The sequence below is a fragment of the Zalophus californianus genome, chromosome 1 (assembly GCF_009762305.2).
Source record: "Zalophus californianus isolate mZalCal1 chromosome 1, mZalCal1.pri.v2, whole genome shotgun sequence".
NCBI classification, from domain to species: domain Eukaryota; kingdom Metazoa; phylum Chordata; class Mammalia; order Carnivora; family Otariidae; genus Zalophus; species Zalophus californianus.
Genome location: NC_045595.1, coordinates 85,080,175 through 85,104,583, shown reverse-complemented (window position 1 = coordinate 85,104,583; position 24,409 = coordinate 85,080,175). Strand labels below are relative to the sequence as shown.

Below are 24,409 nucleotides of genomic sequence, written 5' to 3'. Positions count from 1 at the left end.
GGGGAAGGAGGACAGCCTAGCCGTCCCCACGGTTTGGCCTCTGGCCTTAGCGGATCAGCTGCACGGACAATTCAAAGCCCCCATCTCGTTCCCTGCTGCACACATGTGTACTTTAGGAACCAAATGACTGTCCCCAAGGCAATGTGGCACTGAAAGACTAAATAAATGTCAAATTTCAAGAAAGGTCATTGGAAGGAAGCAAATGCTGTTAATGACACGTTTAATTAAGCACGATTCAAACCCACAGGAATTTCTGGCCAGGGATTCTAAATATTTCTAACTGTTTCACTTGAGCTCTTCCCCAGCTATTGCCTATGCCTCCTGGGCAGTGTTCAGCACGGGTACAGTCTAGCAACTTCGCATTTTATGGGGATGGTGGAGATAAAGACAAATGATGGGGAAGAAGGCCCAGCATGAGGGGAATAAGTGTCTCATCTGTTCCCGAAGGGCACCAGCTCACTGTCCTAAAAAGGGCATTATTACAGTCAAGGTTCAGCCCTTCACTTCCTGTGGTTCTGCTTTCATGGACCCCTCAGATATTCTGGTTAAAAAGAAATTTACCAAAGTATAAAGATATTAAAAGTTGGTTATAAAATCTGTTTACTAAGTTAAATTAAAACTGTCATCCTGTTAGCTGTTGACAACAGAGAGCTCTTTATGATGCTCCTTTTGACACTATTTCTTCGCGATGGAATTATGTGTTTTGGGTTAAGGCAAATAGATGGAGATAGGGGGAAGGACTGCTCCTACAAAGATATATGGTCCACCTTCCCTGACCTTGAGCTGGTGCACGGGCAGAAAGATTGTGAACAAGGTTCATATAACACCTAGTGAGTAACTAAATGTCATGCTTCAAATATCTGAGCTCATTTTGGCCTTAGATTATAATTCCTTAGAAGAAAAACTGCTGATGTCTGAATTCATTTTGTATCTATTCATGTCAATAAACTATATTAAATGGGAAGGTATTTTAAATGGGACTCTATTTTAATCCAGCTATCATTAGTGTTATTGATTAAACAATGAGAGATTATAAATATATATTTACCAATTGGAAAAAATGCTATAATTAGACATACTCTAGAGATGCCAGTTTTCAATTCCACCCAGCAGCCATAAGGAAATGCGCTACAATCAATACTTTCCACATAATACGTGTTCTTAGGAAGTATACTCACTGACTAAAGAGAAAATCAGGTAACTAGGAAAATTCTGGCCTGCTGGGAATGCCACTGCTCAGTATCTCTCTTCCAACTACCAATCTAACTCCAACTGCCTAAAAATTCACCAATGAAACATTACTGCAACAGAACTGGCTCTTTTCAAAGGCAAATGCTTCAGGGAAGGATGAGAGAAACCATTTTGGCAATTAACACTTTAGGGACGATTCATCTAGCTATCTAGGTACATCCTTCCACCACCTTTCTGCACCTACAGTTATCTAAACTTCTCTAAAGTTTCCCCTTACCAGAGATTGATTTTGGAATCTGGGATTTGGGAATTTGGCATGGGATCTCATTCTGGCCAACCAATGAGATGGGAGGGAGAGGGAAAGTCAGCTGGGGAGCTTCCAGGTAAAGACTTTTCTAGACGATGTTGTGTGTGTAGGGGCGGGGAGGGGTGGGAGGACGACAGGATACACACCTGCCTCTGGGGCAGCCCTCTTGAGAACATGATGGGCATGACGTGAGGACAAAGCCGATACACCGAGGATGGCAGAACGAGAAGTTGGTGATGTCAATGAACAGCTGCATCAGCCAATTCTAGACCAGGACTAGCCTATCTCAGGACTCTTGTTATTTGAAATAATAAGCAACAAATTTCCTCATTTGAGATAATAATTTCTTTTATTTTTACCACAAGCAAATTGCTATAATCCCAACCACTTTACATTCTGTTAGAGGCTGTGAGGGAGAAGAAAACACCCACAACAGACATTGTTGACTGCCTACTCAGTATCCACCACCACGATCTGTCTTAGGCAGTTGCTGGAGTTTTCATAAGGGAAAACAATGGTTGTGTTTAATGAAAGAAGAAATGTTTGTGGTTCAAGTCTGATCTCTCACATGAAGTCTGTCTAGATAAAACAAAAAACAAAAACCTATGATCATCTATCTTCTGAATCCATATTAACTAAGATCTCTACTGCTTCTCTGGCATTAAGCCATTTAATGTCCCTCACACTGATGAGCTATATTCTTATTTAGTTTAATTATTACTTAACTTTTGATGGGTTTCCCTCTCCGACAATTTTACCATAAGCACCCTCACTGGGACTACTCTCATTTATTTCTTATACAGATACGTCTTAACTTTCAATTCCTAGAACATAACTGGAAGTAGATTTGGTAATGTTTAGGTTGTCTATACTTCCAGAAGTAAATATGCGTCAGCTTTTAAATTTGTTTTCATTCATCTGACACTTTTTGTAATTTTGCTGTCATAAAGAATAGATCAATGCATATTACAAAAGTAATTATATTAGTATGACCAGGGCATATGTTCAAAGTACCCAAGGGCTATGATGGGTGCATGCAGGGGTCACAAAGACAGATGATGAGCACCCTCAGTGGCGCTGGGAGCTTGCAGGGGGGTGCATACTTCATTACACATCCTGTTTCACGCAAGGATTTCTAGCTCAGACAATTTTGATTTCCTGTAGTTTAGAGAGGACTCTGAACCATGGATAACTTTAGATCTCTGGAGACTGATATGTAATTATCACAAAGCATAGCAAAATGTCTTGCAGTTCATCAGGAACTTAAAAAAGTTTTACTTGGCTGATATGCTTAAATATTAGAACTTACACGTAAATCAGTTTTAGAGCTTTTTTTATGTTCAGTATTTTCCCTATTCCTGAATGTTAGCAAAGATATTCTTGGAAAATGATTTGGCAACAATTGTGGAACATGACTAACAGTGCTAAAACAAGTAAAAAATTACTTAAGAGTCAGATGAATGACCAACTAAAATAGATTTCTAGAAAACTAAGTGTTGGATGTCATTTACATTATCATGAAAAATAAAGTATGGAAAATTAAAAGTATCAAAATTCTCAATTTTGTTTTCAAGACTAAAAAATGAAAGCTTGATGAAAACCAGGGTTTGAATTAAGTGAGCCCTAAAGGCTCTTTTGGGGAACAAAGCAGGGGAAAATTGTCTTCGTGACTAAATACAAACCCTCAAAATAACACTACTACAGACAATGAAGTAAAGGTCAATTCTTAAAACTTCCCTCTAGTTTGCTCACATTTCAGAGAGGAAGAAGGGTGATATCTTTCATAAACATATGACACAGAGATTAATGTGTTACCTCTTTAAAGACTTAGATGAGTTTTGTATTCTATTATGTGGCCAAATCAGGGGCATTGATAGGAATAAATGTGATATACCTTCATCTGAAGGAGACAGTCCGTGGATTACAGAAAGGCTTTCTATGATACATAAAAAGATGATACTGAGAGGAAATAAGTTCTATGACCTAAGATATGATGCTTGTCCAAAATATGTCACACACTGATTTTGAAAATCATTTCCCAATGATTACGCTAGGACCACTATAAGCAGATTTTGCCACACTCAGGTTGACAGCAACTACCAGGTTGTTTTGTTTCAATGTCTGTTTTCCACTGCTATTTTACCTTTTGCTAACTGACATTAAAAACTTCTTGATCCTGGGCCACTTTAAAAGATCAGTGGAGTCTTGAAATCTGCAAGATACATATAGTTTAAGGCACTGGGGATCCAAAGCAAGAGGTATCTTTGCTTTAATTCCTGGCTACTTGCTTATGTGAGAAACCGATGATGATGATGTTAATGAAAAACAATCTTGAGCTTTTCTGAAGACATGGAATGCCCCTGTATCATACCAAACTGGGCTGAAAATGAAAGCAAAATAGGCCCAAGGATGGTGGGGGCCCAATCATGGGCTCTGGTGCCATCGGGGTGGCAACTCAATGGTGGTATGTGGCTCCCATGGGAGAATGGGTTCCCAGCTATGGGCCTGAACATTTCCAACTGTGTACCATTAGGCTGTGATAAGCAACAGTCTCAGCATAAATCAATGAAGGTTATTTCTCACTCACACTTCAAATCTATCAAGGGTTGGCAGAGGGAAAGAGAGAGCTGAGGAAGATCTTGTGGTAAATACATACACATCACTTCCCCTTACAACTCACTGGCCAGAACTAGTCACGTGGCTCTGACAGCTCACGGGAGATAAAGAGGTGCAATCCTACCAAGTGCCTTAGAATGGGGGAGAACTGGAATTACCTGGCAGAGAGAATGGACTACCTTATTTCATAAAATAATCAGACAACCTATTGAAAAACCAGGGGCTTTCTCTTGAAAATTTCTGCCTACTTACTTCCTACAGTTAGAGAATATATTAAATTTTGAATAATAATTTTAATTCCGTTTCTTGGTACATAACAGGTCTACATAGAGAGTTAGACTTACTCTATTTCTATTTTTGCCTGACTTCTCAGTTTTAAGTTACAGTTATCACCATAAAGAAAAGTAATTAATTGGTGTTGTAGACTAATCCATATGCCACCAAAATATGATAGAATGCAAATGAAACATGTCTCCATATGCCTTTTTCATTTATTATTCCTTTTTCTGGTTCTTCCTAGACATGTTCTTTGTACAGGCAGACATCTCTTCTAATTTATTATGCCAATACATTCTGTTTTTGTTGTGACTTTTAGTTATTATTTTTAATCTAAGTTATATATATAACACTTTGAAGAGTCAAATGGTTCTATAAGGCCTGTTATGAAAAACAGTTCACACAGCCCCACCCTCTATTTCCTGCTCTCCAGAAGGAACCACTTTCAATTCTTTTACCCATTTTTTTATCTCAATATCTCTAAGCTTATATTGCTACCTCTTTACTTTTTCTAGAGACTATTACACACTTATTTTTCACTATGGAAGATAAAGATTTAGGTCTAGTGACCACTCCCACCTGCTCACTCCCCTCCCCATGCAAACACACAGTTCCCACACCCAATATTTTCCACAGAATTTTATCATGATTTTTTAAAAAAGATTTTCTTTATTCATTTATTTGAGAGAGAGAATCTGAAGCAGACTCTGTGCTGAGTGCGGAGCCTGATAAGGGGCTCGATCCCATGACCAAGAAATCATGACCTGAGCGGAAACCAAGAGTTGGATGCTCAATTGCCTGAGCTGCCCAGGTGCCCCTCCCCCCATGATTTTGATTAGATTAAGAGTCAATAGGCTTTCATTATAATGTCTATGTAAATTCTAGTCATGGCTCAGTTACAAGGCTTATAACCTTTCTTCCTCTGTTCTTTGGAGTTACAAACTGTCCTGTGTTTCAGTGGCTTAGTTTCTATAAAGTCATCATTAATTCAAACCCAAACTCACCCCTAGTTTAAATCTCTTAACTTGTTCAAATATGTTACTTGTTCCCCAAATAGCATCTTTTTGGAGAAAAGTTTCTAGAACCTTCTGACTTGCTCCAACCTGGGCTGGCTACTGCTCTCTGGACCTGCTAAATAGCTGTGCTCTATTTAGTTTTGGAATCTCCCCATATTATTATTCTGAGGAATCTTTTTGTCCTGCTCTGGATACTCCATTTTCCTTGTTCTCAGGTATTGCCCATCCTTAGTGTATGTCCTTATTTTTGTAGATCACATCCTCCAGGGGATTCTGAGAATGGGTACGTGGGAATAAGGTTTTTGAATCTTTACTATCTGAAAGTGGCTTAATTCTAACCTCACACTTAATTAGTTTGGTGAGGTATTGAATCGAGGCCAGAAGTAATTTTCTCTTAGAACTTTAAAGGTATTCCTCCATTGCCTTGCTTCTTCTGTTCCTATGAGCAATTTGTAGCTATTTTAATTCCTGATCCTTTGATGGAAATCCTTCTTTTCCCTCAACTCTACAAATTTGGAGGATATCTTTGTTCTCAGAATTCTGACCTTTTATAGTGATGTATCTGGGTGTGGGTTTATTTTTACTTGTGTGGGACTTTCTAGGACTTTTTCAATCTGAAAACTCAGGTCTTTCATAAGTGGAATGTTTAATTAATTATATTTTTGATTATCTCCTTCCTTTCATTTTCTCTTCTCTCTTTCTGGAACTTCTATTTTTCAGGTTTTGAACCTCTTAGGTTGGTTCTCTAATTTTCTTCTATTTTTCTCCCTTACTTTCTATTTCTGTCTTGTATTTTGTTTTCTTGGGAGAGTTCCTCAATTTTATCAATTCCAGCTCGTTTACTAAGCTTTACATTTCAGACATCATATTTTGATATCTAATAGCTTTTGTCCTTACTCTCTGAATAAATGTTTTCTTTTTTTCTTTCTCTCTCTTTCTGAAGCATTCTTCCCCTACATAAACTGTTTTCTCCCAGTTACTTTCTTCTATTTGCTTTTGCTGGTCTTTAACTAACAGATACTCTCTTCAAGTATCTGGTGATCCCTGGCTGTCTTGCTCATGTAAAGTAGTCTGAACTAAAAGCTAAAAGAAAGTTCTGTGTGTGGATACAGCTGTGAAGGGTGAGTCCACTCTAAAGTGAACTGGCTGTTTCCCTGGACAACACCTAAGGTCAGTATATTTGTGTGTTTTTAAAAATTTATAACTTTTATCTAGAGAAAACTCTTTTCATCTCCTGCCTGAAGGGACAGACATCCTGGTATTCTGGGAAGCAAGTGGGGTGAGGCCTGGGGATCTCATATTCAGTATTTAAATATATTCATCATTTCTCTTCTGGTAGGGTGTACTCAAATGCGCCTGACCTCTCTCAGTCTGGAGACATTCTGTTTTACACTTTCCAGAGGAGTAAACCTCCAGTCTTCTGCCAGGGTGGGAAAGGGAATCTACTTGCTTTTTTCTTTTGTTTTAATTCCAGTACAGTTAACATACAGTGTTATATTAGTTTCAGGTGTAATATAGTGATTCAGCAGTTTCATACATCACCCGATGCTCATCACAACAAGGGCCCTCCTTCATCCCCATCACCTGTTTCACCCATTCCTCTAATTGCTTCTTGAAGAGCAAGTTCCAACTTCACTCCATTTACAGCTCCTGAGCTTCGAGAGGAGTTTACAATCTAAGTCAAGTTGCTTCTTGGTTTTTACCTACTGCTGACTTAATGTTTAGTTTTCTTAGGCTGCTAAGTCAGTTACCACTTAACATCTGTTTTACAAGGAACAAAATCTTGTTACTATCTTTTCTCCTGTTTCCTTATTCCTTGAGGGTTTACCTTTAACAACCCTGACTGTCCTTGGAGTAGAGGGAGGGAGGGAGCAGAGCTAACTGCTTGCATTAAAGCTGCCATTTTTAAACGAGAGTTCCATTCTGTTCTACAAATCAGAGAATCATAGTTGTCACACGTGAAAGGGACTCCAAGAGACTATGTCGTGAACTCTTCCCTTCAGAGGGCAAAGTGTGTTGTTTCATTTGTAGATGACAGAGTTGAAGTACCAGGAATCTGAGTATCTTGCCTAAGGTCCTACCCCATCATACAAGTAGACATCATGCGGTTATCTGTTCTACGTACCATAAATGTCCCTCAAACGTTTGAAAGTTTTGTTGTTGTCTTCTAATTTAGAACTAGTTCAGTAATAGCTAGATCCTTTTCTGTAATACCTTATATGGGCATCTTCTTCCAGTGGGCAGATGGATTCTTCATATTAGAATACTAGGTGTTGAATTACCCAGAAGATGTGGCTAAATGTTTTAATTTTTGTGAAGTTGGCGTAAAAACAATTTCAGACACAACCAGATTTTTAAAGTGATTGATATGCTTTAGATATGTCCTTCTGAGCAATGTATACAAAGGATCTCAGACAGTAGCTATCAATATACCATCATGTAGATGTAATTTGTGTCACTTTTTTAAAACAAGTGGTAAAATAATTCATTTTCAAGAAATAACTTAAAACTGAAAAAACACTGTGTCTTAATCTATTATTTGGTATAATGCTACTTGTTACATTTTAGGAAAAAACGCAGGCTTTGACAAAAAAGCATTTGCAGAGGAAGAAAGGACAGAGATTTGGGATTCAACTTACTTTAAACTGCTGCTGCTTTTTTTTCTCCCAGTGCGATGCAGACTGTGGCCTTAAAATATTACGTTATAATAACAAAAGTAAAAAAATTTGATGAAATTATTTGTTTTAGTTTGTAGACACGTTAAGAGCTTTATAAAACTCAGTACTGAAGGCCTTTTAACTAATGCAGTACTCTAGAGGAAGATGAAGGATAAAAGGAAAAGCGTCCTTAAATACTTACAGATTCTTTTCTGCCCATAGTTTTGCTGTGTGAGCGGGAACGGGAGATGTTGCTAAAAAAGGAATCCTTTTTAGTAGCAGATGAAGGTGGGGAGCCAGTAAATTCTCTTCCTCCAGGCAAACTTTCAGTGCTTGGGGATGAACTGATGGTTTTGGAACTTTGTCCTGTAGGAAAAATTAAGAGGCAATAATGAAACATTAGACTTCTTCACTAAGCTACTTTATTCACTGTCTTTAATAAAGGATCAGTTACTATACTTCTTTGTTCACACTGTCAACCTAAGGACACTGTGGGTTATTAAAATGCACGCATTTTTTATGTATCAGGACAGATGCCAGGTTTTTAAAACACTGAAGTGACGCTATACTTTTCCACACGTAATTTATGCTACAATAGTCTGAGTGTTGCACACATACAAAAAAACTCAAAAGTTCTAATTTTTAGAAATCACAGGTTAGATAACCAGATTTTCCCTCACTAAAGGAATCATCCTTAGCGACAGAAGCCAGAAATTATTATACTATACAGTATAACATTAAATTAAAAAATTAATTTTTTTAACATTAAAAAATTAACATTAAAAACATTATTAACATTAAAAAATCTAAATCCTTTAGCAGTTTTTCGAAAGAGCGTCTTTCCTTTTCACTAACTGTGGAACCGATATATGGCTCCCCCGAGCTATGGGAGAAGCATCTGAAAAATGGGACAAGGTGCTGGCTCCCAGGGCCTCTCTCTAGACCGGTTCTTACATCGGAGTGGGTGCATCTCTGACCCCCACCATCTGTTATTCTGCTTAGCAAATGACCTTTTCAGAGATAACACTAAGGTCAGCTCCCATTAGTTTGTACCCCTGAATTATCAAGTCCCAAATTAGTGGTAGTATTGATAAGGTACTGATTGGCCTATATCTCACAGAAAACCCCTGCACAAAATATATTTTTTCCCCTCAATTACAGAACTAGCTTACTAACATTTTTGTTCTCTTTGGGAACACAGACATTTAGACCTTAAGAAAATGGAGTCACCAGAACATGTCCGCAAAGGGGATGATGGAGTCTTTCACCTGGAGATCTGAGGGAAAAGCCTAGGCACCAGGAGGAGTCTTGCCTTGAAACAGAAGAAAGGACTATCAGACTTCCCTGCCCTTTCCATGCCTTGTACACATAGAAGGGGACAACACTGGTATGGCACACTGGGCAAAAGATTGAGACACTCCATGAGCCAGGCCTCCCCCAGACAGCTCCCGAGGGCAGCAGTCAGTATTCTCACTCAACAAGCTTGGAGCCTGGAAGCTGTACAGAGGTTCTGAACTTTTCTTTAAACCTTTTAAAGTTTTTAACTGATAGGAACAACATTAATCATTTCTTTTGTTGCATTAAAACTGAAAGCCTATTCTCAGAGGTGCACTCTTCAATATATTGCTGTGGTGCCCTGCCCAAGTCCCCCCTTCTGGACTAAGCCATTTATTCTCCCAGCCACCGGGCGTGTTGGCTAATGATGGTTCTTAGGAATTCCTCTTTGGAAACAGCCCTCAGCTGAAGACAGCTGCTCTGTCTACGATCCTGTCCTTCCCCAGGGATTAGCTCCAATCTAGTGACTGGTTGGGGGCAGAGGACAAGCTGGCCTTCTTGCCTCAAGGCAGATGACTCCGAAGGGCCAGCCCAGCCCCAGAAGTTCCGGGGAACAATGCAAAGCAGCTCAACTCCTCCCTCCACTGACGCTGCTCTTTTCACTCCCCAGATGCTGACCTTGATGGCACGCACTGCCCCCCCCAAGAGCTTCCTACCCATAAGTCTTTGTCTCACAGTTTATTTCTCAGAAATCCTGACTCATGACAATTATTCAGAATTTTTTTCGATTGTAGGCATTTTTAAATACACTGAATAAAGACCAAATTCTTAGGCCACCTCAGGCATGCGCATATTCTTTCACTCATAACCAAACACCAGGGAACAAGCCTCATGCAGATGGAGCTTATGGAATACCTACAGAAACGCTGTCCAGTGCTAAGGATGAGGGATGACCACAACAGGAGCTCTTAAAAAGCTCCTAAAAATAGCAGTACAAGGGAAACACAGACTGGCATGCACACTAACTAACCTGCAATCCCAGGTGATAAAAGCAAACACAAGTGTAAATGACAGTACTCTGGAAGCACGAAAGAAGGAGCATCTGATCCCGTCTCAGGCAATGGGTACACGCCCCATCTTAGAGCCTGAAGAGCAGGTGGTGCTGCTGGTGGTGTGGCAGTGGCTCAGGAAGGGTCATTTTCGGCAGAGAATACAGTGCTTATCAAGGCAACTGGTAAATACTACTGGGGGCATCTAGCTCCAGCACAGCCTCACTGAATCCCTTGGAGCTTCCTGCCATCCATACGTAACTGAAAATGACACCAATACTAGTGTCCCAGAGTGCTTCTTTTTCATGTGATGATTATTTCACTGGAAGGAGAGACTCAAACACATTCTTTCTAGAAGCTGCTGGTACCCTAAATGTGAGTTTATTTTCCCTCTTGGTCACCCAGCCCTAGGGGGAGGGAGGAAAAAGGGAAGGTGAGGATCTAAATAGGGCCAGCTAGATCAAGAAGAGCCCCTTGTTCTCATGCTAAGAGGTCTGGCCCTTATCTTGTCAGTAGATGATGGGAGTTACTACAGATTTTAAGGAGGAAAGTAGCAGGAGGATTACAGGAGCTTGATTGAGTAATCCACACAAGAGATTATAAAGGCTTAAGCTAAGGCTGTTTCCAAGGCAGAATTCCTCAAACCAGTACCTGCAGGGTCTGATACACCAGGCTTGAGTCAAAGCGCAGTGGATATCTAGTTGTGGGGCCTTGAACAATTCACTGACCCTCCATAAGCCTTGGTTCTCATCTATAAGTGAGACCTCTACCTCATACATGCTTTGTACCCCAAGTGGGTAATGTGCATAAAAGGCTCAGAGTGGCTGAGCGTATCAGAGAGTATGCTAAGTAGTCAGTAGACAGAAACCATTACTAGCACAGTGGTGGCTCTCAAATCTAGAGCAGGGAGTTTAATATGCAGTACTGTGGGTTGCAGATTTGCTAGTCCTCTCTCCCGTTAGGACTGTTCTTACATTGGCTGCACCTCCCTTTAGTGACTTTAGTGACCCAGCTCTGAGCACAGGACGACCACGTAGGCCATACAGGAGACTGCCTAGTGGGGTGGCTGGCATCCGGGACCTGCTCTACTGTTCCACTTGTGAAGATGCACGCCCTGCTGTGAGCTGCATCTGCACAGAAGGGGTAGCTTTTTCTAGTGCACAAAGGTGCTACTTGGACTAAATATGCATGTGTCTAGGTATATTAAATCTTTCCTTCATTAAATCTTTCCCTCTCTGAAACATCCAATGAAAGTTTTGTGTCCCATGTGCTACATGTCAGTGGAGGTTTTTGTCAAGAGCCCAAGCTGACTGAGCTTCACAGGCCTCATGAAGATCTCCCACTACAGAACGGCTAGGAGGGAGGAAAGGCGGAAAGGGAGAAAATATTTATTGAGCGCCATCATATTCTTGTGATTTTTCTCTCACTAAACTCAAAGGGAAATAAGAACAGGGGCTGAGGGGTATTCCTACATGGACAGGCAGAACCCCTGTAAACTTGAGACCAGCCAGAGGAGCTGGACACAGGACACCCAAAGGCAAAATGTTCAGAAGGCTAGGAAGCCTGGGGATCGTTGGTGGGGAGGCATAGCTCGGAAGAGCAAAAAGGGAAAGGCCTGGGAAGCCCAGTGCTGTGGCCACGGAAAGGGGATCACCTTGACTTTACTCAATGACCTAGGAGAAAATGAGATACGTCTGGTGACATTTTGTTACCTCACAGGCTTGAATGACAGACAGACAGCAAGGAGACTGATGTTTACACATTAAAAACATACATCCTGGTGTCACAGGACAGTGAACAGAAGCAGGGTACTCCTGAAGCCCCTGGAATAGACCAGCTCTAGTCTGACCACAGTCTAGTCTAAGCACTGTTGGAGGTGCCCACATGCAAACATGTGCTTATAGGATATCAGAAGTAATGATTAAAAAAAGGAAAGACAGAGGTGTTGAGTTGCCTTTTTCATAATTTGATTCTGAAAACCAGAGGGATTTGAACAAAACATGTTAATAGTGCCAACATCATCACCACTACCACCCAAGCAGGTAGCACTCTTGAGTCCTTACTGTGGGACAGGCGCTGGGGTAACTTCCAACGACCCACCCTGAAGCAGCTGTTCTTTTTTTGGTCTTCCCGGATAAGAGGGTATGTAACCTCCCTAAGTCATCTGGCAAGGCAGTGATGGAGGCAGAATTTAAACCCAGACCCAACTCCAGAGCCCATGCTGGGCAAAGCTGCACTCCCCTCTGCCCCTAATAAGGGCTGTGCCAGGTGGGCTGTAGTACATGTGACCTCAAGTTAAAGAAAAACGGAATGAGGTCTTTTGAAAGTGAAGGGCAAATTCTGCCCTTGTTCTCATCATTTATTCAATGTCTTCTGGAAATAAGTGTTCCACAAAGTGTTTTCTAGCTAACTGATGCTTCTCCAAATTTGTTTTACATATCATATGTTTCTCTGACTCCTTAAAGTGATTATCCAGAACATAATGGAACTGTTTGTCCTGCTTCACGACTATCATTTCTCATCAAGAAGCAGAGTGGCCAACATAGGGTCAATCACGAGGATAGCTTTTGGTTCCTCAGTCTCTCTTTTCTTCTCACTCCTCTGAGTAGGAGCTCTTAGTGTGATCCTCACTATGTTCTACTCTAGTTAATGTGGCCTCTCTTTTCATTGTTCTACCAATTTGTTGCTTGTCATCTGCACCGGGGCATTTCTGGTAGTGCTTTGTTCTTGTAGGTCCAGAGGAGAGTCAACTCCGGACATGGGGGCTGTTACTGCGCTCATGTGACTTCCATGTTATTCTTCCATTTAAAATCTTTTTTTTTTTCCTAGAAGGAATTACCAAAAACTTAACAATGGTTACCTTTAGGGAAACGGGATGGCAGAAACAAGTGAGAGGAGTAAACAGAGGGTTTTTTTCTAGGTAATGGCTCTAATTAACTGGGATGGCCTAAGGTTTAGTTTTGTTTTAATTTCACCTTAAGAATGTCATCAGTGGGGGCGCCTGGGTGGCTTAGTCAGTTAAGTGTCCGACTCTTGATTTCAGCCCAGGTCATGATCCCAGGTTGTGAGATTGAGCCCTGAGGTGGGCTCCATGCTTGGCATGGAGCCTGCTTAAGATTCTCTCTCTCCCTCTTTGTCTGCCCCTCCCCACCCTTAGGAAAAAAAAAATGTCAATGATGGTTATCTGGGCAGGGAGATTTTTGATCTTTTTCTCCCTTTTTTATTTTTAAAAACAACCTGACAAATGCTATACAATGATATCTACGTGTGCATGTATGTATGTATATTCATATCTGCAACATAAGTATGTATACACAAGTATAAATATTAAAAACGCTTATGGCAATAACTTAAGAAATCTAAATTTCTTTCCTAATGGTCCATTAGGTGATAATCCCTGTATACTTCTGTTGTTGGAAATTCTAAATTCTCTTTGGAAGTAATGTGTGTGTGTGTGTGTGTGTGTGTGTGTGTGTGTGTGTGTGTGTGTGTGTGTGTGGTATGTGTACCCATCTTTTAAAGCTTTGTGGTTCCTAAATATCTCTTGAAAAAAGTTTCTGGGGTAGGTGGGCAATTTCCAAAAGTAATTTTCAGGAAACTCTGAGTTAAGTCTTCACAAACAAATTCTCCCATGGCACATATTTTATGACTACAACCTGCACTGAGAGATGTAAAATGGAACTTTACAATAATTTTGCAAACACTATTTTTGTTGACTTTAATTATGCGAATTCATTATATAGTCAGCGTTTTTCTTCAAAAAAAAAAAAATAAAGCCCATACAATTGTGGTTTAAAGGCAAAGACACAAATATAAAATCTCATGAAAACATATAATCAAAGAATCACTGAAATAATTGAGTTACCTCATTTCTTGAAATATACTCCATTACTTTGAAAAAAGATACCTGGGAAAGTCTAAATGATAGTTTTATTTCCCTTACAAGTGTATCTACTCTTAAAATATTATTTATATACGAGAGTATAACGGGTGTGGCGCCTCTGATGTTCTCCAACTATTAATATTACTGATCCTATTAAGCCTAGACTGTTAGAAAGTTTTTGTTGCCACCACTAACTATTTTGGTTGACTTCTACTTCCCCTTGCTTTTTGACACTCTGCAGGAAGTGTGTTGAGGAAAACACAAAGTGACTTCTCCAAATCAGGGTTGGCATTGTCTCATTTTCTTCCCATCGTTGTCACAATCATCATCACAGATGGAAAGCTTTTTACTTGGGCTTCATGTCTCATAAAGCAGCTGGAGCCTCCCCTATCAGGCTGATACAATCTCTGTCAGAGCACAGCAGGCAGGAGGAATTCTGAACTGGGCATCCAGAAAAAGAGCTGGTTCTTGACTGTGTATGCTTGCCTGGGTCATCTAACGCACAGGTTGGTACGCAAGCAACCCGGTAAAGCCATAAGGAAAGCCAAGAGACCAGTGAGAATAGAGCTTGGCACGCAGTAGGCACTGAACAAATACTTGGTGAATAAAGGAGTAAGATGATTCTACCTATATAACACAAGCGATCTGAACAAAATGATATAACCCCCCTCTTTAGGATGCTATTAAAAAAGCAAACTGTTCCCGTGGCTCTGGTCTGTAGGAAAAAATGGACAGAGCAATAGCATAGAAGCAGAAGTCAGAATAAGCCAGATGACCTTTAACTTTCTCTTTCCATAGGTATAAACTGAGATTCCACAGCCCAAGAGCTACTTTGCAATAAACTAAGTTTAAAGAGTTATTAGCAAACTAACTTTGGGATATCAAAACACTTGTTAAAAAGTTGCCTGGTTTGGGGGGGGGGGGCGGCGCTCGGGTTTTTTTAACTTTTTTTTTTTTTTATTTCCTTGAGCAGGGGGAGGGGCAGAGGGAGAGGGAGAAGCAGACTTCCTGCTGAGCAGGGAGCCTGGTGCGGAACTGGATCCCAGGACCCTGGGATCATGACCTGAGCCGAAGGCAGACGCTTAACCAACTGAGCCACCCAGATGTCCCTGAATAGGAGATTCTTAAAGTCAGTCTGGGCTTCCACTTAATACAGAAATCTTCTTCATAGCATATTTTATCTAAAAGATTATATAATAAAAGATTAATGCAACAACTTCAATATTTACACATCTAAATATTCCAAAGGAGGTGCTAAATGTAAATTACTATTATTTTGTATTCCTGAAAAAAACCTTTTTCTAGATTTTGAACAAGAAGGTATTTAAATGTGATCTTTTTATTTTAAATCACTGCCAATTACTACTCAGAGATTTGTCACACTGGACTTTGATTCTGTTAATAAGATTCCTAATACAAAGCCTGTACTTTCTTTTTATAACATACAAAACATGCACTTAAACAATTATTTCAAAGTCAAGTTATAATTCTTTCAGGTAAGATATAGTAAGTATTTCTGGCTAATACATACAACAATATGCATCCAAACAATATATAAGTCATTTACTCTCAAAACTGATTTGTTAAACACTGGCACAAAGCACCTATGCAACAAAAAGAACACCTCAGTGGGATCTTCCAAATGAAACTCAGTGTTAAAATAACCACAAAATATAGAGTGACCATATTTTGCAAGAAAAGAGGCTGGTGCAAACTTCATAGAAAACCCACATCACAGCCAGATTTGGCACCACCAAGGTATGACATGAGAGGGGACTTTTGTTCTGAACAACAGTGCCACTCAGTGGCTGAACAATGGTAGTGAACTGATCAACAGTATGAATGGAGGGTGGGCAAAAAGAAAAATGGAATTTTGGAGTAGGCAATGATAATACTGCAGGCAAAGAGATATACTACGTTGCCATGGTAACTGTACCTTGGAGGTCAGTTAGAGTCTGGACAGGAACAGAAACCTGAGCATCGCTTCCTGTAACTACATCGCCTGGATTTCATAAGAAAAAATAATTAGATTTCATAAAAAGGAAAAAAAAATCAACTTTACTTTTTTTCATACTTAATAGTTTTATCAATCTAATTACTAAAAGTACAGTAAAACAAAATACAATCTCAGAAAAATTAACATAAAATATTAAAGGCAATAATTTTTAAAAAGTGTTCCCTAAAAAGCTTCTGTGCATGTTTTCCTTCAAGAAAAAAAAAAAACAACAAAACAACAAATCGCCCCTAGTCTAAAGCAGAGGAAAACTTGAGCAATCAAAAGATTTTGCTGAGATTTCATTACGCTAGAAACAGTAGTGTAATATTTTCTTTCTTTAAAAAAATTCTTAATCCAAAATAAGTTATATGCATTTATTAAGAAGCAGGCATTCTTTTGAAGCCGATTTCCTCCTGTAACAGAGAGAAATTATTTTTAACTCAACATGAAACCAATTTCTTCAGTGATAAGATAAATACCTAAACAAGCTCTAATTTCATAGTAAGTACTGAAAAGATTTCCTAAGTTACATGTACTTACAAATGTTAACACGTAAAAATAAATCTGTGAACTGCACACCCTTTAAACTTGATATACTTATTATAGGCAAGATTTCATTCACAAATTGTACCTATGGGAAATGCTCAAAATAAAGAAGTGTTCGACTTCAAAGGAAATGGGGAGAAAAGGAGTGCATTTTAAAAGTGCAGGAAAGAAAGGAAAAGGAGCACAACAGGCAATTCTGTGAAGAACCTGAGGCACACTCCCACTGAGAAGGAAGACTTCGGTTCTCTGATTTCCTTCCTGGATGACCAAGTTCAACACCAGGCACAGTCATGGTCAACAGAATCGGACTCTCAGCATCTGAAGGCCCGAGCTATTTTGAAGTTAACGAGCTAAAAACCAAGCCTTCTTAAAAGACACGGTATTTTCCATGTTTGATAATGTAGAATTAACAGACTTCCTGCCCCTGTAGCTTTTATACAACAGTAAAAACTCCGTTTTTGAATTATGTAACACACCCTCACTGCCTTGACCACTTGCTACAATTTTAACTGTCAGCACAGCCAGCTCATCTGGAAATTACTGGGTTGTAATCATATAGTTCCCATCAATTAATAGTACATACATTTTGATATATATATATCTCCTGTAACTGAAATAAAATCTATAAATAGGTACACACTCCAAACAGCAATAAGCAGCTTTTAGCAGAGTTTATTAGGTCCTGAATTTTCATAATAGAGTTAACTCTCTGTTCACTGATAAATGGAGTGTCTCTTTTTTATATATTTGAAGGAGATTTTCGATTCAATTTTCCCAAAATGGAAAAATTTCCATTTTTCTCTGCTGCTTTTGGATCACCTATTAGTGTGTATTTAGAGACTGAAAACTCATTTTAATATTAAATACCACCAGAAAATTATGGAGGAACATTTGTGCTCCCTCTTCTTTCTTTCACGACCCTGCTCCCAACACATACACAAAACTAGTTTGCATTTCCGGGAACATATACGTGAATTTTGGGTTTTCCCTACAACCGTTCCCCTACATAAGCACAAATCATCGAGAGCTAACTAACCTATGAAGACTATGAGCATTTTCATTTTTAGAAACAACCATTTTTCAAAGCAACTTTCAAACTTTCCAGCAGAGTACACTAAAAGGGCTAATTCGTTCTCTCTCCTCAAAGGCACCAAGTAGAAGACTGTTCTGAGATAGTTAGAAGCCATATCCAACACAAGCCTCCTGACAGGCTGCAGACTATGCTCACCCATCTCTGGGATCAGGGGACACACTTGCAGATTTGTCACTGTCACAGCACAGCAGGATACTTGTGGGAAACACCAGTGTAAAGAACCAATGTCAGAGAAGTACTTTTCCTTGCAGAGTTAACAAATACATCTTGATAGTTGTTTGGAGCTGGGGGACTCCCCTGGGAGCAGTCCAAACCTCTCACTTCAGGGTGAGGAAGCACGTGGTCAGAAGACAGCAGGGACTGTGCTCACGGTTCACTTCATGGGTGAGTCACGAGAGAAGAGCAGCAACCTACACTGGATTCTACTGGCATCAACTGCTCTCTCTGCCTCTTACTCCGTCTCCTTCAAATCTTTGCGTGGGGAGGGGCAGTAGCAGGAATACTTACCTTTAAGATGAAGGTAGGCAAGATTTTCATGATTGACATGAGAAGAATGAACCAGAAATAAAAAGAAGAGTTGCCAAACAAGGAGACTTTCTCTCAGCACAGGGATCAGTTACAAAATGCCCTAGTGATACTCATGTTCCAAATACTTTGCTTAAGTGCTCTGCTGTCTCCTTATAACTGGGGACTTCGTTTTCATCAATTGTTCCATCCTCATGCACTTCCCTTCTCACTTACTGTGATATTAATACTTGACATTTCCTTAGAGATACAACTTTATACTTCTACAGTCATTTGGCTTGCTTCCTCAGAAAATTTAAGCTACAGCATTAAGAGATTCTCTGACTCATTTGCCTGCCATCAGTTAGAATTACTACTGACTATGGCTTGTTATCAAAGCAATACTGAAATCATATTTGGTTAGAACAATAAAACAGTACAATTAAGAAATATATAAAATAACATTCATTTCCATTCTGAAAGTGGGCATGTCTCCTGGCATTAAAATACATTTACAATGTGTTAATGATCTGAAGTCCTCTTTTCTTTAAATCACGTGTGATAACTCTACATTAAAAAGAAAAGAATGTAGTTTTAAACGAGATAATCTTATGTAAGGCAAACTGAATATTCTAATAGAAACTTATATACTATATATAAAGTCTAATACCTCATATAGGCAATGATAGATAACACCATGTAACGGGAGAATAAACATATACTCATTATGGAATAATACTCATTATTTTGTGCCATTGGGGAATAAAGTCTGTTTAAGTTTACCAGTTGAAATGCCAATAATTTAAAATTTTTAATAATTTTGGATGCAATCTTCTGAAACAGAGTATATGGAACATGGTTTAAGGTCTTCGTACTGATCCAATAGCACCATGGTTAGTCTCAACACCAGTTACTGAACATGACTACAACAAGGGATCCCTTTAAGACGTGAAGGATATTTGTCCCAACACTAAATGGCCACAGACTCTGTGCTTTGTGAGGTCTTAGGATTGAATTCTGTCAGTTTTCTGCCATCATGTTACTATTTCCTGCTTCTATAGTATAGATAGCAGAGTCCCACCACTAAAAATAAATGCAGCTGTTTCTAATCTGCTATGAATAGGGGTACTTAATACATAGCTCTTTGTAAATCGTGGAAAAGAAGAGCATAAAGGTTCTGAGTAAGAACCTGAAGGGCTGTCTTACGAGTAAAATTCACGCGGGGGATGAAGCATCGCAAAGGTGCTGCTCCGACATTCTATGGCCCTAAATCTTAGTGTGTGGACTCACTTCGGCTGCTTGTGGATCCGCTGAGCTTTGCCACCCCCGGAAGGGTCTAGGTGATCCTTCTCAGGGGTAAAGCAGCTGGATGACCGGCTGCAAGCCCGGGGGCACGGGGGCATGCTTCCTCCAACACCAACGGCGTGGGGGGCTGCTACTGACTAGGAAAGCCCATGCTGCTGGAACTTCCCAGTTCCGGCTCTTCTGGCCAGAGGCACCATGACACAACGTTAGCAGGATCACGGTCAACCGCTTGCAAGTTCTGCTTTGTGAGTCTGGGCCATACTCTATGGGCATCCGCGGGACTCAAATGCCAAGTATGCTAGGATACACATGTTAACGAAGTACCTTAACAAATCACCTGCTAACACGTTCCTATTAAGAACACTAGAGTATCTGATATTCCAACTTAAAAAGGATGTAATATAACAGAGTTTTTACGATTCAGTTTTGCACTAATCTGTTTCTAGGAGGCTGGTTCCTCACAGGCAGGTGAGGAAATCCCGGGCTACACTGCAGGTGGTTTCTTCACATTTGTCGCTATTTTTTCCTCACCTTTGTTCAACTGCACAGGCATGCTCTCTGATTTCATGAGTCTCTGCTGCTGCTGCTGCAAATGATGCCTGGGGACCTCTGCTAAGGTCCTGGCGGGAACCACGGCGGGAACCATAGCAGGAACCACGGCGGGAAGCCCAGTGGGGCACGAGCTGGAGCTACCGCCTGCTGGTACAGGGCCACCCGCACTGCCTGGGGCGGTCATTGCTGGAGAAATCAGCTTTCTTCCAAAATTAATCAGGCTATTAGAGACCTTATTTATATTCAGGGGAGCACCTTTGGCATTGGTTCTGTAAAAAAAAAAAATCAGGTGGAGAAACATCACTTAAGTTAGAGGACAACCCTATTTCACATACTCCATTGCTATAAAAACATATCTTACCTGCTTCCAAAAAGGCCATTTCCTAGATCAGCTATACAAAGTGCGAAGTGAGAACTTAAAAGTGATCAAAGAAAATAATAAAACAACAAGATTCTTCAAGAGGTAGCATATGGAAAAAGGTCTTTTTACTTTTCATTCATTCATTCATTCAACAAATGGGACCTATGTTGTGCTAACTGTGCTAGGTTCTAGGGATGCAATTGTCCAGGACACAGTTCCCCTCTTGGAATTTCCAATCTAGGAGGGAAGAAATGTATAATCACATAATAAAGCAAGGTTAAAACCTGTGATGAGGACTCTAAAGGAGAGGTACAGGGCTGGGCAAGCCTTGGGGTACTCGCAGAAGGTGGCACCTAATAAACAAAGTGGACCGTAGACTTCCCACAAGCCCTGGCATGTGGGTATTAGGCCACATTTAATGTGATTTTGTGAAAAATAAATGTGTCTGAGAGTCACAAAATAAATTCAATAAGAGTTATATAGAATTGCCTACTACCTGAGAATTGCAATCTACCTTCATCACCCTGACCAGCCCTGGCTGTCCAAATTCTCCTTCCCCACTGCCCTGCTTTACCTTTTTTTTTTTTTTCTTATTTATTTGAGAGAAAGAGAGAGCACAAGTTGGGGGGAGGGGAAGAGGGGGAGGGAGAAGCAGACTCCCCGCTGAACAGAGAGCCTAATGCAGGGCTCCATCCTAGGATCCCGGGATCATGACCTGAGCCAAAGGCAGACACTTAACTGATTGAGCCACCCAGGTGCCCCCCGTTTTGCTTTTCTTGGTGGCACTTTGCTTCATCTGACATATGATCTATTTTACTCGATTGGTTATTATTTGTCCATTTCCTCCAATCCCCGTTCAGATGAAAGTTTCACGAAGACAAGGATTTTTGTCTCTCTGCTATATTGCCATTGCCTAGCATATAACAGGTGTTTTATAAATATTTGTTAAAAGGCAGCTGCACCTACCTGTAGTCTAAGTCTCTCCACCTGTACAGTGAAGAGTCCCTGCTCCTAGCCACAGCCAGCCTATTTGGGCTCTGGATCCCATCCTGTGATCTTTTGAGATTGTTGCCCCTGCACTTCCCTCTCTTGAATCATCATTTTCTCCTTCTCTATGTGTCATTCCCATTAGCATAGAACCATTGTGTGTGTATGTGTCTATGAGCCTGTGCATGTGCACACATACACACACCCACTCCAACTTATCCTTGAACCCTCATTCCTTTCTAGTTACCGTCCCACTTCTCTCCCTCATCACAACCTATTTTTTCAAAAGCTGTCTTACGTGCTACCTCGGCGTCTTCGGTCCTAAGCCCACTAGAGTCTGGTTGTGGCCTCCTTGACATTGCTCAGAAACCTCTCTTCCCCGTCCCCAGTGATCTCCACGTTGCAGAGCCCACAGCCCACTCTTCCTTTATCCTCCCCTCAGCAGCAGCGAACTCCCTAAGCACCCCTCCTCTCACACACTTCCTCGCTCGGCTGCCACAGTTCACCGGCATCTGTGTTACTGTTCTCCGGCAAACAGAGGACACCAAGTAAACATCTGTTAATGGAATGACTACTGAATGACTACCTCCCAGATGATTCATAATGCTGAAGTATCTTAGGGATATTATCTTCAAGACCAGAGATGATTATAAATTATCTTAGTTGTAGATGGTAGTCTGATTCCATGACAGTATCAAAGTTTGTATTTTTATTGTCCCCATCATTAATAGAAGCTTATTTTCTCTCATTTTGCTTTTTTTTTCCAGAAAAGTAGAAAATGAAAATCAAATTTGAGGGATACATTTACTTGATTGGAGTTAATTTGAATTTTACTATCATTTCCTTCTCTCAGATCTACCTGGCAGCTCTTAGGTAGTAATTCTGCTCCGTTTTATATAACAGCTGTATCCTTGGCATTACTAGATATAGCTCTAAGACAGAACTGATCCATAGTTCTATAATAAAAAGGACACTATGCTTCTTCCTTTCATAAAGTTTTTCTCTAATGGTACTAGCTAATATTATGGGCTAGGTACTGGAGACTTAAATTACTTTGGAGATAGGACAAATCAGATTTAAAACCTGGAATTCAGCTTTATAAGAGAAAGATCTATTCATTTACAACTCAATGAAATGTGAAAAATTCATTTTTCAAATGATTCTCCTTGCATTGTTTTATCTTTAAAGAACTGAAAGATTTAATGCCCTTCCAAAAATTATTGAAAATCACGTTTCCTAATGGAGATAAGGATATATAGTGATTATGCACCACTTACTTCCAGTTTCCAGCTGCTTCCTAATGAAGTACAGCATTCTTAGTTTACAGACACTACAGCTTGCAACAGAGAAGGCACTCAATACATGTTTACTGAAAAAAGAATGAATGAAATGAAGAGAACTCATAAATTGTGGATTAAGTAAGGCATTCACCTCTGGCACTGTATTCTACTCAGCAGCCTGCATGTATTCCCATTTCTTGTGTGTGGCAGTAGGAAGAAGAGCTATTATGATACTGAAGTTCTATTGCATTTTAGTTTTGCTTGTTTGCAAGTCAAGATTCATAATTCACAGATATGAAGAAGTTATAATGTTGTTACCCTTTTTTATAAACAAAAATGTACTAGTCAAATTCCCACACTGCCAGTTGTAAAATTTATATGTTGATAAAAGTACTAAGAAACTGCTAGAGCATTATCAAGAGAATATGGTTAATGCATCTTCATTACTACTAATAACCACGAAAAACATATAGATCAAGCTCATGCCGAGCAATTTTTCATCTGAATAGCTCTTAAAAGGGGATGAACACTGTTTTCCTTTTTTGAATATTTTTTGTTTTCAACCAACTTCCCCCTCATCCACTACCCACTGCTTCCAGAATATTTTCTTTTCAAAACAACTACTGAAGGTGATGCTACATCTTTTCAGATATAAACAATTGTAAACCATATACTTCTAGGGAAAGCACGTTATCCACAGTCTGTCTGTTCTGCAGGATGATAATTTTTTGGCCAAAGGTAGCTAACACAGATCTTAAATATCAGTAGCGGCATTCTTTACAAGAAATCCTAATCAATTTGCAACAATTATTACTGGCTGTGATGTACGATATTAAGTCATGTGTGCTAAATTAATGAAAATTAATGCAGTTGTCAGAGATCTGATGGACATCGAATACTGGGTTGGACTAACAATGGAGTGCAATGTGTCAACAGTGTTGAAATAAATAGTAAGAGAACTCTGGAGTTAACAAGACATTAAACAAATCTAATGAGTAACTAATTTTGTGTAATCCAAGTCTTTCCTTATTACTGTCTAATAAATACTATTATTAAATAACAATAAAAATAGTACCATATAGGAGGGATTGTTTTGAAGTTGCTGCCAAGACCTTACTTTTGGCACAACCTCATTTAGCAGGTTAACTCAGTAGCAATGGGGCATTTTTCTTAAGATGCAAGAATCCTCAGAACACCGGGCGCCTGGGTGGCTCAGATGGTTAAGCGTCTGCCTTCAGCTCAGGTCATGATCCCAGGGTCCTGGGATCGAGTCCCACATCAGGCTCCCTGCTCCTTGGGAGCCTGCTTCTCCCTCTGCTTCTCTCTCTCTCTCTCTCTCTCTGTCTCTCATGAATAAAAAAAAAAAAAAAAAAATCTTAAAAAAAAAAAAAGAATCCTCAGAACACCTGTATCAGAACCCAACCTGACTTCACTGTTGGATCAGTTTCCCAAATTCTAAAAATGGGTGGCTCTTATTGTCTCTTCCTATCCACTTGACCTCTTGCTTTCTAATGC

The 24,409-nt window shown here is 39.9% G+C and overlaps 1 protein-coding gene across 10 annotated transcripts in view; it reads right to left on the bottom strand.

Annotated features, from left to right (window-relative positions):
- Positions 1–24,409, bottom strand: part of TBC1D5 (TBC1 domain family member 5) — a 579,609-nt gene that overhangs the window by 50,473 nt on the left and 504,727 nt on the right. For 8 of the 10 annotated variants that reach the window (XM_027583569.2, XM_027583568.2, XM_027583571.2 and 5 more), the window contains 3 exons: positions 20,246–20,535; positions 16,207–16,272; positions 8,266–8,429 (listed from right to left, as the gene is read on the bottom strand). In XM_027583569.2, the coding sequence (XP_027439370.1) occupies positions 8,266–8,429; positions 16,207–16,272; positions 20,246–20,535 (520 nt within the window). The remainder of the gene's footprint in view (positions 1–8,265; positions 8,430–16,206; positions 16,273–20,245; positions 20,536–24,409) is intronic. The other 2 variants (XM_027583574.2, XM_027583575.2) reach the window with 1 other exon arrangement.